Source organism: Cavia porcellus, unplaced genomic scaffold, assembly GCF_034190915.1.
Source record: "Cavia porcellus strain 051 isolate PalLab524CR breed Dunkin Hartley unplaced genomic scaffold, mCavPor4.1 scaffold_6, whole genome shotgun sequence".
Classification (NCBI taxonomy): domain Eukaryota; kingdom Metazoa; phylum Chordata; class Mammalia; order Rodentia; family Caviidae; genus Cavia; species Cavia porcellus.
In genome coordinates this window covers 102,353,660-102,369,092 of record NW_026947489.1, presented here as the reverse complement: position 1 = coordinate 102,369,092, position 15,433 = coordinate 102,353,660, and the positions used below count along the sequence as shown (strand labels likewise).

At 46.1% G+C, this 15,433-nt stretch overlaps 1 protein-coding gene across 2 annotated transcripts in view; it reads right to left on the bottom strand.

Moving 5' to 3' along the window:
* Positions 1-12,420, bottom strand: part of Galnt18 (polypeptide N-acetylgalactosaminyltransferase 18) — a 332,475-nt gene extending 320,055 nt beyond the window's left edge. Inside the window, exon 1 of one of the 2 annotated variants that reach the window (XM_063251907.1) lies at positions 11,721-12,420. In XM_063251907.1, coding sequence (XP_063107977.1) covers positions 11,721-11,955 — 235 coding nt within the window. In that variant the 5' untranslated portion in view covers positions 11,956-12,420. The remainder of the gene's footprint in view (positions 1-11,720) is intronic. The other variant, XM_003465699.5, reaches the window with a different exon arrangement.
* Between the last annotated feature and the right edge of the window lie 3,013 nt (positions 12,421-15,433).

Sequence of the window (15,433 nt, the reverse complement as noted above, 5' to 3'; positions counted from 1 at the left end):
AGGGAAATAAGATAATTAATTAGGCAAAGCCTGTCCCACTTGTTGAAATCCTTTGAGACAGAATCCACAGAAACACCAAGCATTATAATTGCAATAAAGAAAAACCAGAAAACTCCTTTTTGGGATGCTAACCAAAGCACAGCTAAATAAATCAGTAACGGGAGATCAAAAAGCATCTTCAGCATGGATAATAGAAAATGTCACCAGCATAAACAGGAAGAGAGATTAGTTCAATAAAGGACTAAAGTCACATTTTCAGGTCTCCACTAAGATTTTTGCTTACTTTTAACTTCCCAGTATATAACTCACAAGGTTATTAATACGGACTCCTACTGTTTTGGACAAATAAACAGCTGCTGATGTTTTGTGCCCAAACCACTTTATTAGAGCTTTCCTTTACAGCAATTGTTTTTTTTTTTTTTCCTTTCCAAATCCTGAGAGGCACAGACAGCTAAAAGCAGAGAGTGCCAAAGCAGAAGGAATAACAAAGGAGAAAGGACACAGCTCCAGTGGGTAGGAAGAGAGGGGGCAGGGGTTGTTGGGACCCTCCCTGCCTTCTGATAAGTCTTTAGCAAATCAGGTGCCAAGAGCAGTGAGCAGGAGGTGCAGGTGCAGTACAAGGAGGAGGACTGTCTTTGCCCTGGTGCAGGAGCTGCCCAAACCACAAGTCATTGCTGAGAAGATAAAAATGACCAGCAATCCAGGTTTTCCCTCCCTGTGAGGCTGCCTTGCACCCAGCACGTCCCACTCTATAAATGAGGAAAGTCTAGGTTACCCTGGACAAGATGGTTACCCCAGAAGACACAGGACTGCACAGGAAGGGGCCCTGTGTGCCCTGTGCACAGGGTGCACAGGAAGGGGCACTGGGCATCAAGCCTATCACACAGCAGGTACAAGGAAGTCACATATGGAACCTGAATGGCCCTAACCACAAACAGAACATTGCTTTTCCTAAACGGACAAAATATCAGAAACTACAGTGATCTCCAGCGATTCCAGGAGAAAACAGTCTCCACAGCCTCTACAGTAGCACTTACCAGTAGCAGTTACCCTCCTGGAGCAAGACCTCTCGCTCTATCCATCCTAACTTTGGGTTCCTTGTTTCAGCCACCTGCCTGACTATACTCCAAGGTCTCCCACTGGCCCTGAAGCCCCTGACAATAGACAGTCCTTGACCCAGTGATCGTCCATTCTTCCCCATGTGAAATGTGCCTCTTCTTTCCTAGTCTTCAGAAACCATAAATTTTGGAGGACCATTCACCCTCCTGGCTCTACCAGCCCTGACCTTCAGCAAAAAACTATCTCTATTAGTCCATTCTCTGCTGCCACCATGAAATATCTGAGCTTGGGTAATATGTAAACAGTTTATCCAGATCACAGTGTTAGAGGTTGAAAGTGCAAGACCAGGCAGTCCCATGGATTTGGCCTTTCATGAGGGCTTCCTGGATTGATCACAATATGGCAGAATGTGTCACTGTGGGACCGCATGGAAGAACAGTCCTGTGGTAAGGCAGGAAGCATGAGAGAGTCTGGAGGCAGAGCTGCTCCTTCTATAGCTACATGTTCTCTCAGGAACCAACTGGGAACCTGAGGATCACTGTTAACCCCTTGTAAGAACAATATCCTAATGACCTGACCATGTCCATCTAGGCCCCAGGAGTCCACTAGCTCGAGGCCACCACACTGGGGAACAAGCTTCCAACAAATCAACCCTCAGGGGATGTTCTCAGATCATATCCATGAGCTCTCAACTTCTTCATTTCATCATCTCTAAAACCATACATCACCATGTTGTAAAGATGAAAAGGAACTATTTTTTAACAAAAAGTTATTGTCCATCGAAAGAAGTAAAGGAGTAAGTATTCGTGTGACAACAGTACCTAGGCAGATTCTGACACACAAGAGCAGTTTTCCACCCTTCCCTGGATACAATCAATCTTTAATTCTCTATATGGCTGTTGTTCTTAATATAAATCAAACTCTGCCTAAGATTGTCTCCAAATCTTTCCTTAGCTTTCTCACTCTTGTATTCTCTGGCCTAAGCAATTTTGGTACCACTTTCTTAAGTTCCTAGATGCTATTATCATGATGCTTAATAACCCAAGCTTAAAAGCCTACCTTTCTAGAGGACTTGAATTACCTTTTTACCTCCCTGGGATCTATCTCAGTGACCTTTAACCTTGAACCCAGAGATGTTTACATAGTCACACTAGGGAAGCCCAGTAAGGTGCCAGAGATGACAATCCTAATGCAGGTGCTCCACTCTGAAACCTAAACTCAGGACACTGGTAGAATGAATGTCCTCATGCCGATGAGTTGGTCCCAGACTTACTCTTTAAGTGCTACTTTCCATTGTTCTCACCTGTCCCAAAATGAAGGGTGCAAATGTCACGTGTCTGGATCTGCCCCCAATTTTGTACTTGGATGAGCTCTCAAAGAGCAGTGGCAATAGAATTGAGCCAAGTAATGTACCTCAATACTCTTCTAGCAGGGACTGCATACAGCACCCCTCAACATCTCACTGGAATTGGAATATTTAAATGCTTCAGCTAGCAACAAGGGCAGCTTCATCACCCAAAACTAGCTGTCATAAAACTGCAGTTGACTGTCAAGGAGTAAAACAGAACTACATCTCAGAACTGCGTATCCCCTGAGATCATCTCTCCAGAAACATATTGTAATCCATAATTGTGTAGCCAGAAAAGCAACCAAAATATTGCCACTCACATAGCTGAAAATCCTTTTGATTAATTTTTCAGGTGGCCATACTCCAAAGTCCAGACACTACGTAGACCAGCAGGGAAGAGCAGTCGTTCTCAATCAGGGCCACGACCTACTGTACTTTGGAAAAAGTTATGAGGTACTTTGTTATTAACAAGAATTTAAGTACCAAAGCTTATGAATGATTAACCTGAACTGTGTGAATTAAAGAGACTTCAAGGTTATTGCATTTCCATGTATACAAATACGCTTTCATATGTCAGGGGAGCATCCTCATGGCCCTGTCCTGGGCTGCATTCCCTGCACAGGAAGGCATGGGTGAGAACAAGGGGGAAATACAGAGAATGCCTATGCTCAGCATTGCATAGTGTGACCCCAAAAGCAACATGCAGTAACCATGGTGGAAGGAATAAGGAATAAGCAAATGTCTGCCAAATTTGAGTCAGACCCCTCAGTCTTTAAGAGACATTTTGTTTTTCAGTGTCCACCCACCATTTATGGACTTTCAGCCTCTGGCTTCCTCCTAATCCTGCCTTTTCCAAAAACTCATCTTGCTGACTTCACCATCCATCCTCAGCAGGGCATTTCCCAAAAGACCTCCTATGAAATGTCACTTCCAGTTGGATTGTGCTCCAGAATAGTTCTAAAAAGGACAGAGGGTATGTCCCTCTCTCCTGGATAGGTCCCAGCAGTGCAAAAGGGCAACCAACCTTCAAAGAATCCCCCAAGTCCCATAGCAAGACAACAGCCCATTCAGCTTTCCAAGTAAAGTGAGGGCAGAAATCCTACAGGATAGCAATCATGATGTTCCAGGAACCTCGGTGTGGCTCTGAATCCTATAAATATTTTTGAAAAATCAGATCTACTTAACCCAAGTGACTGCAGTTCAACTCCAAGGCCTTCATGAGCCAGACAGCCAGATTATGGCTTCCAAACATTTTTCATTCTGAATTCTCCTTGAGATTCTACACCAACCTACTTATCAAGGGCAAATAACAATTTATGTCAAGTGAGTGGGAAAGAATGTGAAATTCATTTATTTTACAGCCTACATACTTCTGGCTAAAAATGAAAATCCTTTGGTCACAGGGAAAAGGTGTCTTCTTTGGCAGGGTTTTTCTACTTCATGAAGATGAGGTCCTGGCTACTAACCAAGATAATTAGGCTCAACCTTAAATCCTACTACCGAACTCTCTGGAAATACCAAACATTGTTACTAATATAATTGTGTATCCTGGTTCATTCCAAAGAACAAATAGTTTTACTCTTTAAATCAACTCCAAGTACTCAGTAAACATATCCTCTTCTTCACAAACCCTACCACATCATGGAGTAGATAAGAAGCAGACAACATTGTCACCGGCCAATTTTAGGTGACACCCAACAGCTACAAGGGGCATAAAAGCTTCCACATCCAGGACATTTTCTGATTCTCAGAGACCATATTCAGCTTGTAAACACGGTGAAAAATCTGTTGTTAGGGATCTACACATAACATGCCTAATAAACTGTCAGGAAACAAAATGCAGTTAATAGCCCATTCTTCCCATTGCTGGGGATGATCCTGACATGCAGAAGTAAGACAACAGACTTAGAAATTAGTCATATAATGCAGTACATTATTAAGCATGGTGTTCAGAAAGGTTATAAAAACGCCACTCAGAAATTCATTTCCTTTTAGATTTGTTTGTTCTCTTGGATTCTTTATGCTACCAACATCTCTCACAAAAACGGAACAGTCTCATCATGCCTTTTCTCAAAAAACAGTGATTTTCAATTTTTTAAATAGAAGAGTCTTTTGAAAAAAATAAAATATTCTACAGAACACCAAACATAAAACAGATGCAAAAGGTGCTGCACTAGCTGGAGAGAGGGGAAGACACAGAACAAGGACGGTCCAGAGACTCCACTTTGACCTTTTGATTTCTTGGGCCCTAGGTCAAGCCTTTGCACACTTTGGTACTCCTAGGACCACCGTGTGCAAAATGCTGACCTAAGGCACTGATCTAAAGTAAAAATAAAAAGCTTAAAACCATGTACATAATATCTAATACAAACAAACATATATTTTTATCAATAAACTTAAAATATAAATAAGTAAACGGGTATGTAAAATTCACAAGTCACAAATACTGAGAGTCCAGGAAGAAGACAGTCACCACAAGATGAAAGCACACTTGGAGGGCATGGGGAGGATGTGCCACTGGAGTGATCACAGCACGACACAGATCCAAAAGCGAGCACATTCGATGGGGATCCATCTGCCTGGGAACTGCAGGCGACACCCAAGCTGGCCAGGCTCCCTGACACTGCTCCAATAAGCATTGTTGATGGCTGTGTAGAAAGGTTTTCCTTTTGAAAAATAATCTTTCTTAAAAGTTTTTGTACTCTTTAAGTCAGCAGTAATCCCACTTCCAATAAAACATCCTTTAAAATAACCCAAAAATAAAGGATTCTCATTTCTGCTGCAGTTACAATAGTCAGAAAAATATCTATCAATAGGAAAATGACCTATCAATCATGAACAATTGACCTATCAGTGATGGAATACTATCCAGTCATTAAAAGTTCCCTGAAAAAATCCTTCACTCCGCTCTGCAGATTAAACGTGCTTCCTTCTCCTACGGGCTTTTCTCTAGTCTTGTTCATCTCTCTTTCACCTTGTATACTATCCAATCATCCACTGGGTTTGTTCCCAAGTGCATTTGTACTACTTGTCCTTCTCTCTATAATCACACAATCTAATGACATATTACATAAATCAATGATACCTGACTGCTAAACTACTACAACCACTAAGAAGAGTCCTCAAAAAACTAAAATGAGGAATTCCATTATCCCAGCTATTCCCCTTCTAGGTATCTTCCTTAAAGAGCTAAACACATCATATTACAGTGATACATGCATACCCAGGTTCACAGTAGCACAATGTATAACAGCTAAATGCTGGAAGCAGCCTATGTATCCATCACCTGATGAATGTATGATGGAAATATAATATTTATACACAATGCAGTATTACTCTGCCATACGCAACAAATGCACCATGAGACTATAATATTAAGTGAAATAAATCACACATATAAATTTAAATATTGCATGATTCATCTTACATGAGAAACCCAAAATATAAAGAGCAAACTAAAACTGGATAATAACAAGGAGGATTTGCTTTTGTTGTTGTTTTGTTTTGTTGTCTGTTGTTTTTGAGACAAGGTTTCACGGTATAGTTCAGACAGGCTTGATCTCACTTTGTCGCCCAGGCTGGATTTAAACTCACAGCAATCTTCCTGTCTCAGCCTCCTGAGAACAGGCAGGACTGGTGAACGCCACCACCCCCAGAAGGAGCTCTTTTTCTAACGGGAAGAAGATCAAAAGATGGAGGGAGGAAGCCAGAGAGAGGGGAGGGAAAGGGAGTGGAAAAAAGAACTGGGAGAAAAAAATAGAGACAACTTCTGAAAACCAAAAGAAGATCAAGAGATAGAAGAAGCAAGGACGCAGGGGTGGCGTAGGATCTGAAACAGAATCCAGAAGTGTTATGCACACACAGCAACTCCCAAAACAAATCTAAGCATTATGTAGTACAAACATGTACTAATAAAAATAAAATGTATAATAAAAAGTTAAAAAATAGTATTTATTAAGTGAGACGTAAACAAGCTTCAGAATAACTAAAATAAGATGACAGATGTTTCTAAGAAAATTAATTTAAATGTTTTCAAAAACTTTATACAAGGGAGTCAAATAACAGTAGGTTTCTGCAGTCAGGATTTGCAAGGGAAACAGTTTAACACAGGACAATAATTTATAGAATTATTTTATAATAGTCACCCAAAGAGTCAAATACAACAAAGTGCAGGAAATCTGTCCACACATTCATAACCCAAAGAACCATCCTGGATCTCACAGCAAGCATCCAGACTTAGAGCCCGGGACAATGCCCACCATGAGTCCACCTAGCGGCGTAGAGCCCATGACAACGACTCATGCAAGTCTGTTTCACAGATCTGCACTGGGAAGGCCCAAAGGTCAGCTATGGAAGCTAAAAAGTCTGTGCCAACAGGATGAAGGATCCGTGCCAGCAGGCTGAGGGATCTGCACGGAAGCCAGGAAGTGATGCTCAAAGTAAGAACCAGAGATCTCCTGAAAAGTACCACATCCAGCCTGAGTGACAGTGAAGTCCCCAGCTCTTCCAATGATGAACTTGAAGACTGAACAACACTTATCTTCCCCTCTGAAACCAGGAAAGTGATGCTCAAAGTAAGGACTAGAGCTCCCCCAAAGTGAATCACAGCCATCCTCTGTGACAATGAGGTCCTGAGCTCCTCTGACAATGAGAAAAGTCGAGTTCATCTCAGGAAAGAAGCTTGACAAGCTTCTCCAGGAGAACTAATGGCAACAGGATAACCGACAACACCCCATTTTCCTCTCCAGTTCTCCTTTTTATGTTGCTGGCAACAACCATCAAGTGGGCCGCCCACACCCAGCCACACACTGATTCAGTTCAGCTCAGGGTTACAAGGTGATCACCCGTTGTCAATCTACCACAGTAGCCAAATTACATGTCAGCAAAATCACTACAAGAACAGACAACAGAATACAAAAATTCAGTTTATTACATTGGGATTGCTTTCCAAGCACCTTTTAGTTCCCAAGGAATTTCAAAGCAGAAGCAGAAATCAGCACCCGCCCTAAGGACAAAACGTTAGCCTGACATCAAAAGACTGCCAGTGGATAGGTGCAGAGGCACACACCTACAATCCCAGTTACTTGGAAGGACAGGACAGGAAGACTGCAGTTTGAGGTCTGCTGGGCAACTTATTGACACCCTGTCTCAAAATTTAAAAAATTAGAAAAGGGCTGGGAATGTAGATCAGTGGTAATTCGCCTTTTGATTTGATCCCCAATACTTGTTGAAAAAAAAAATTGGCCAATGGATGTACATTTTGAATAACATGAAAAGTATTTAATCATATATGTATTATTTTTTTTAGTCTTCATTTTGAGTAATCTTTCAGGTGACTGACTTAAGCTACAAACATGTTTATGAGAGAAATCTTATTTATAAGGAAACAAATCCACTATAGCAAGAACCAAGAGCATCTCGGTTTATTATGCCCAATAACTCCCCCGGTGTACTTTCTGGCATTAGGTCCCCAGGAGATAAATGTTGAACTAATAAACTGTGTAGCAAATGTGAAAAACTATGCTTCTAACAAAAAGCAAAATGAAAAAGACAGAATATAAAATTCCATGTAAATCATAGCTGCACTTTCTTTTGTAAATATAGAGACAAATGAATAAAACTTGAAGGAAACACTCAAAGTTGCAAATAATTATTTTTAGGGTAGACTTAATCCTGGACAACTTTCTATATTTTTAAATATTTTCTTAACCATTGGTACCTTCCTTGACACATTCAAAAAGATAGGGATTCAAAAAAGAATCAGTTCAAGTTTGTTCCTACTGAACTTCCAAAATAAGTCAACCAACATTTCCCTTCCGTAGGTTCTCCAACACTTCAGTTGGCTTCTTTTGGCAAACTCTCTCCTTCATCTACTTCACCTTTTCGAGATCCTAAGAAGAACCTGTACTAATACTTATTTTGTGTTTCCAAACCATCAAGATGCTTGTTCTAAAACCTGAAGCTATCTACTTTCTCATTTAACATTCTTTTGGTTAAAAAAAAAAGTTTTCTCAAAAATACAATTTACATTCCCAAGAGATCCCCACATACCATCTAATTAAGTCATTCAATCAGAAAACAAATTAAAATGAAATATCACTACAATCCTCAAAAGGAAAATAAACTTTTCAGTCATGACTAGAGCAGATCTCTAGGGTGATGCTCCAAAGCCTCTCCTAATTGCAAGTCCTGTGGAACATCCTGCAGCACATTCTGCGATGTCTGCAGCTTCAGGACAGCATTCCTTCTAAAGAAGAGAGGGGCCTGAGCAAAAGTCCAAAGTAAGCATATCCTTGGAGAAGGGCAAAGCTTCTGTTGATGGTTAATCGGTGCACTGGGTACCAGTACTCTGTCCTCATTCATTTACCCATTTATCCATCTAGTGCATACTTTATGGAATTTCCAGGAATGGTCCTGAGAGCTTACCAAGCACTAATAAAGTGAATATAACCTCTGCCTCTCCTTGGGAAACAAAAGCAAACCTGGAGCTGCCTGAGTTCATCATGTGAAGCTCCTACATCTGGGAAACCACGTATCCCATCACCCTCAACCACTCTCTGAGGGCTTTCACCCTTACACTCACTTCCACCAAGAGAGTGTGCTCTTCCCCTGTGACCTGCCAGCCCTCTTAGTATGAAACGTAACACAAAGCCAAGAACACAGATGCTGACAAGAGGAGCCCAGCAGACACTGGCACCCACTGCACTAGCCTCCAGAACAAGAGCCAAGATAAACCTGTTCTCTGGCTACATTAAAGAACATAGATACTAAAGCCACACTTTCTGAGTTTAAATCCTTGTGCTATCACGTACCATGCCCTGACCCTGGACAAATGCAATCACTTCACTGTCCCCAGTATCCACTTCTGTAAAATGGAGCCAATATTACCATTTGATTGTAAGGAGCAAAGAAGTTAACATATGCAAAGTGCTTAGTGGAAGATCTGGCACATAGTAGGTGCTGTGTAGTTTTTCTCATAATTAAGCCTTACTCCTCTCATCTCAGCAGTAGTTACACAAGTCAGGAGTCTGATCTTACTGTCCTCTCCCGACCTGGTCAGTCCCTCTGTGGGTGCCTTACCTGTGTTCCTTAGACCTGAGCCCAGGGACATCCGTGTCATCATGAGGAGGCTGTCAGTTATCCAACACCATCACAGCACAACCAACCAAGTCACCTCTGCCCTCTGTCTGCCCATCACTAGTCGCTCCCAAGTCTCCACCCTTGCTCACCCCACTGTGCACCACAGCTCTGGCCCCTTTGTCCTGAGATTGTGACATTTCTGAATATCCAGAGGAGTCGTGGCGCATACACAAGAGAACTGGGCCACAATCTAAGGATCCTGCCCTCTTTTGCACCTACCTCCCATTTTCTCAGGTATACATTTGAAAGTCTCAGACAACACACAGTTATAAGATTTCCTGAGAGGAAATCACAAAGGCTCCTTTCAACATCAATACTGTGTTCATTCTCATGGAGAGCCTCATATACAAATCACACGAGCTGGTCTACATTCCAGGTGGAGGGGTCCACAGAGGGACCGGCCAGGAATGGTGCTGAGCACAAGGGTTCACACTGCACCCTCCATGCTTCCCAAAGCAGTATCTTACCCATCATCTCCCTGACCAGACAGGAAGACACAGGGGATCATTTTGAACACACACAAGTGGTGGTGGCAGCCTGGGGAAGGCAGGGAAGGAGATGCATAAAAACATGTGACTAAAACATCTCTCAAAACCTGTGGATAAACTGGAAATATCAAAGTAGGACATGGTCTTGTGTCTCCAGGGAACATTTTGAAAAACCCTGGGCAGACATCACACTTCCATGACTGATAATTGTCAATCCAGGCCCCAGGGTACAGAAAATGACAAGTGAAAAACACCAGCAACAGGCACTCTTGGATGTGGAATTTGGTCTTCCAGACCCAGTGCCTGACGGAGAGGCACAGCAAGGCCTCAAGGAGCTGCCAGAGGTGATGTCTCTCTTCTGGAGAGGTGACAAAGCTAGAGACAGTCCTAAGTCAGGAAGCACAAGGAACAAGGACATCTCTTAAGACTGTCTTTACCCAGGCCTGGTTCGTCCTCCCCGGGGCAACAACTGCTCTGGCTGCTTGAGGAAGCACAGGGACAGAGCAGGTAGGGGGAGCAGGTGCAAAGGTTGGAACCCAGGCCCGTATTCCACAGGCAGCAGCCTCCAATCCACCCACAGTCCCACCACCTGCGTGCTGGTCCCAGACACCAGAAAGCCTGCCAGGTTTGCAGGTGATTTAGCCTCGGTCCTGTCCTTAAGAAGCTCACAACCTAACAGAATACAGGGGGCGCAGGGACCGGAGGAAAAAGAAGTGTGCGGAAGAGAGGCGCTGTGTGTATGCTGTGCCAGGTACTCCAACCCCTCCCTCTCTGTCAGCTCATCCCACCGGGTGGCAGGAGGACGGCGGCCGCATGTCACCCTCCCTGTGGACCGCGCGACGGTGGAGCACACCCACTCGGCGCAGCCTGCACTCCAGGCCCACCCGCAAGGTCTCCCGTTTTGCTTCCCACTCCGGGGAGCGGTGCCCGAGAGTGGTGCAACCGGAGGGATCAGCCTTCGCCCGGTCCCCGCTGGGAAGGCGTAGCCCAAGGTTTTCACCGTCCTGGGTGGAGGCGCCACCGCAGTGGCCAGGGCTCAGGCACCAACGCTTCTTCCTGGCTTTGACACCTGCTCTTGGGAGCGTCCGGGGACCCACCGGATGCGATGGCTGTGACGATCCATATCGGTTTCAGCAGCCTTCCAGCCACACAGTGCTGCCCTCCATTCCCAGTCGTTTAGGGATCCAGCTAGGACGATGCAATTTTCCTAGGCTGGGCTTGTTCCGCAACCCGCGAGTCCTAAATGCCCACAGCTGCGGTCGTGCGAACAACTCGCCTATCCCCTTCTAGCGGCCAAAAGAGCTTTTTCGCCCTCGAGCGCTCTACGGTACATACACCAACACCACACGCACACACACTCTAAACTGGACTTGTGTGCGACCCCGAGAGCCCACGAGCAACCAGCCTAGAGTCACACGCACATTTGGACACGTGCGCAGCACGCCCCCACATCGACCGCGAGCTGCACACACCCGCGCGTGCAGTCCCGCGCACACATGTGCGCTGGGGAAGTGCGCAGGGCCGCGAACGCCGAGGGTTCCCGTAGCCTGCGAGAACCTAAGCGCGGTTTGCAGCCCAGGAGCTGCGAAGTCGCGGGGGTGCGGCGCACCAACCCCAGCTCACCCCGCACGGCACTGGGCATTCTGGGCCTCATGGGCGGCTCAAGTTTCCCCGGGCGCCCATACCTTGGATGTGCTGCTTGATGACATTCTCCAGGTGGTCCAGGCGCTCAATAATCTTCAGAGTGTCCCCTTTGTCTTCCTCCAGCTTCTTTTCTGGCGCCGGCTCCTGCCCCCGCACATACACGCTGGCGATGTAGTTGGTGACCCAGCCCACGTACAGCAGGCATATGATGTTGGTCATGCCGCTCAGGATCACGCAAGTGGACACCAAAGTTTTGGTCTTCCTGGTGCACACCATTCTGGACTCCCTCCTCCATATAGAGCTCCCGGGGCCCCTCCTCTTCTCGCCCCCCGGACTGCCCCGCGCTCACACCCCCGGGCAAGGCCGGGCCGCGGGGCGTGCCCGCACCTGAGTCGCGGGGTTCCTCCAAAGCCAGTCCGCGGGCTGCGGAGCCTCCGTGCCCAAGTTTGCAGCTGTCGCCTCTTGCCACCCGGAGAGAGCTGACAAAGGAAATGAAGTGGGTTTTTTTCTTTTTTTCAAAGATTTTTTTTTTTAATCCTTGGGAGCTTCTCAGAGCCGTCACGGATGGCCAGCAGCAGAGCGACCCAAAACGCACGTCTGGGGAACTTTGCCACTGCCTGGGTCCGCGGCTGCGCCGCTTCCCATCGCCAGGCGCCGGCAGCCTCCGACCCGCGCTGCTCGGAGGACAGCAGCACTAGCAGCGCGGCGGGGAAAGCCTAGGAGCAGCGCGGCCCGGCCCCTTCCGAGCGACAAGCGCCGCCACCAATCGCGCTCGGGCTTGGGAGCGGGGCCGGTGCTGGGCGGTCACGGACCAACGAGGAGGGGGCGGGGGGCGGAGTCCGGCCGGGGCCCCACCGCTCACCGCCTTGGCACCGCCTCTGGGACGCGCCTGAGCTTCCACGCGTGCAGTGCAGGCTGCTAAGGATCCGGAGCTCCCCGGAGCGCGCGCCGCGGGGTCAGGCCCCGGGGCGGCAGATTCCACCTCTAGGGGACTTCCTGGCTCACTCTCAAGCAGGCGTCTCTGGCGTGGGAAGGACCCGAGCCTCCGCTCCCCTCACCTGCCCTGCCACTGGGCTTTTCTCGCTGGTCCCTCCAGAAAAATGATCCCAACACGTTTTCCCGCAGTAGGGGCGCAGAACGACCACAGAAGTGGTGAAGGCCTGTGGATATCCACTCCGTCCTTGCCTAACTTCGGTCTCACTGCGGCCTCCACCTGCCTGCTGTTCTCCCTGTGCCGGCTTCCTGATACTGGGAATCTTCTAGAAGCAGCACTGGTGGCCTATTAGACGTCCCTACAGGCAACTTTTAGACCCATCTAGATTGTTCTTTCAGTCTGTGCCGTTCCCAGGACTAAAACCATGTTCTTGCAACCCCAGTTGTTCTTTTTAAGGGTCCGAGCTCTTCTCTTTGCACAGTGACCCTGCGTGGAAATGCCTGGGGGATACTACGCTTTCGGTGGACTACACAGTCCCTAGAGGTGCTGCGTGTCGTTGCTGTGTGGGAAAGTCCAGGGGACTGGCTGGAGGGAGTGACAGATGGCTGACGAGCACCCCTGGGGTTACTTGTAGTACAAGTGTTAACTCCTATTTTCTCTTCTGCTGAACAACCACTTCGCAGCACCCAAAGGAATTTCTTGAAAGTGTTAACAAAGATTTTTAAAATAGAAATTTCCATACTCTTCAGTACATTGCATTATTCCGGCCTGCATATGAGAGAGGCAGCCTGCTGTGCGCTACACCTTCTGGGCTAGTACTCCAGCCAGTCCTGGCAGGTAACTCTTTTGGAGACGCCTTCTGGATCCAAAGAACTTGCACTAGGAGATCAGAGAGGACACAGCATCGAAGAAAGGAAAGTTTACATTGGAATGGGCCAGGGAACTTTGACCAGTGTTTCACCGAAAAAATGTCTGAAAGATGCAATAAACATAGACACCAACTAGGGATCCAGGAAGATTTTTTTCACCTCCAACTGGAGGGGAGAACAAGGGATGTGAGTGGGGTAGAGGAGGCTATTCAGTAGAAAAGATATTGTGCACAAGTTCTGAAAAGAATATCAAGGTGTAAAAAAATCTATGTCTCCCGCCTCCATGTAGGAGTAAAACCTGTTTCTCCCTTTCTCCTCTTGTGGAAGCACAGCTCAGCTCACAAAGGAAGGGCCTGGTCTCTCAGCTGGATGGATTTCCAGGCCATGGCTGATGGCAGTGTATGCTCCATCCTTCCACTCTAGTTCAGCTCTTCCAGGGTCTTCCAAACCACCACCAGTTAGAGGAGAAGCAACTTGTTTTTCACATTCCTTTGGAAAAACAAAGAAAGAAAACTGCAGTTTAAAAGTATAAGGTTCAAGAAGGAAACAAAGTGGAATGTATAGTTTGTACCTTCTGATCTCCCAGATAATGCTAAGGTGTGGCTCTGGAGGGCCCGAGTACAACAAAAATAAACAAGGGAATGTGAAACTGGCTGTCCTCTCCAGAAAGTCTCAGGGCTGGTTTAGTTGACTAACTCAAAGTCTAATCCCTGGAGGTGCAGCCAGATTGTAACTTTTAATCCCTGGACCAGCATTTGTTAGTTATGTGAGTAAGGATGAGTTTCAAGATATCAGTGGGGCTCAGTTTCCGAAAAGTATCAAATGGAAACGGTGCCTGTGCTGTGGTTTTGAAGGTTTTGAAGAAAGAATGGGTTAATGCATAGTAAGTGCTCAGGCTTCCGTGTTTCCTTCCAAAATCTGCTCTCCCTTCCCTGGTCAGTGCACAGGGAAGTTCTCTCTCCCCTAATGGATGCTGACAGGAACTAAAGCTATACGCAGCAAGGGGCTCATCTCAACTAGCAGGGCCCCAGCACTTTGGCTTTCAGTTCATGATGCCTGTCTCCCCCATCAGTAGAGCAGTGATAGGACCCTCTACATGGGATGATGGTTTATTTACCTCAGGCACTGGTTGTCCTAGGCCTACTCAATACCTCTGTTTTGGTTTTATCCAGATCCCCCCCCCCAAAAAAAAAGCTTTATGCACTCACAGGTGGGCTTTGGAGTTGTAATTGGATCACTCGGGTGTGAAACTCTTCAGTGTATTAGTCCACTGATTATAGCTAACTATGATTTGGGAAGTGAAGCCTGGTTAGAGGAGGAGGGTCGCTGAGGGTGTGGCCTAGAAGAGTTTAGATTCCTTCCTCCTTTGGCTCTCTCTGCTTCCTCCGGTCATACCATGAGCGGGCTCTCCTCTGGCATGCCCCTCTGCCATGCCACCCTGCCTTGGAGCCAGCTGACTGTGGCCTGAAACCTCTGCAAACTGTGAGCCAAAATAAACCTTTCCTGTTTACAGCTGTTGATGTCAGGTATTGCATCTCAGCCATGAGAAAGTAAATAAGACAACATCCAAGCCCTTTGGTTATAAACCAAGGAAGCAGGAAGGGGCACAAAGGTTTTACCCAAAAGATTTTGTCAAGACAGAAGGTCAAAAAGGAGTTAGACCCTCACAAGTTTCTTTATAAACAATTCATGGATAGAGAGTCCTATCTTCCACTCGATTCCACAAGTAGCTATTGAGCCCTGAGGTTTTATCTGAATGACCAGTTATCCTGGACACTGTCCAGTTTACTCCACACCTGTCTCAATAAACTACTTCCATAGTCTTAACATGGGCCTCATTTCTGGAAGACTGTTAATGATCATCTTTGAACTGGTAAGATGTTTCTCATTCTTAAGTTAGATCATTTAACCCCTTCGTGCTTTTCCTTAAATTAAATTCCACCTGGGATAA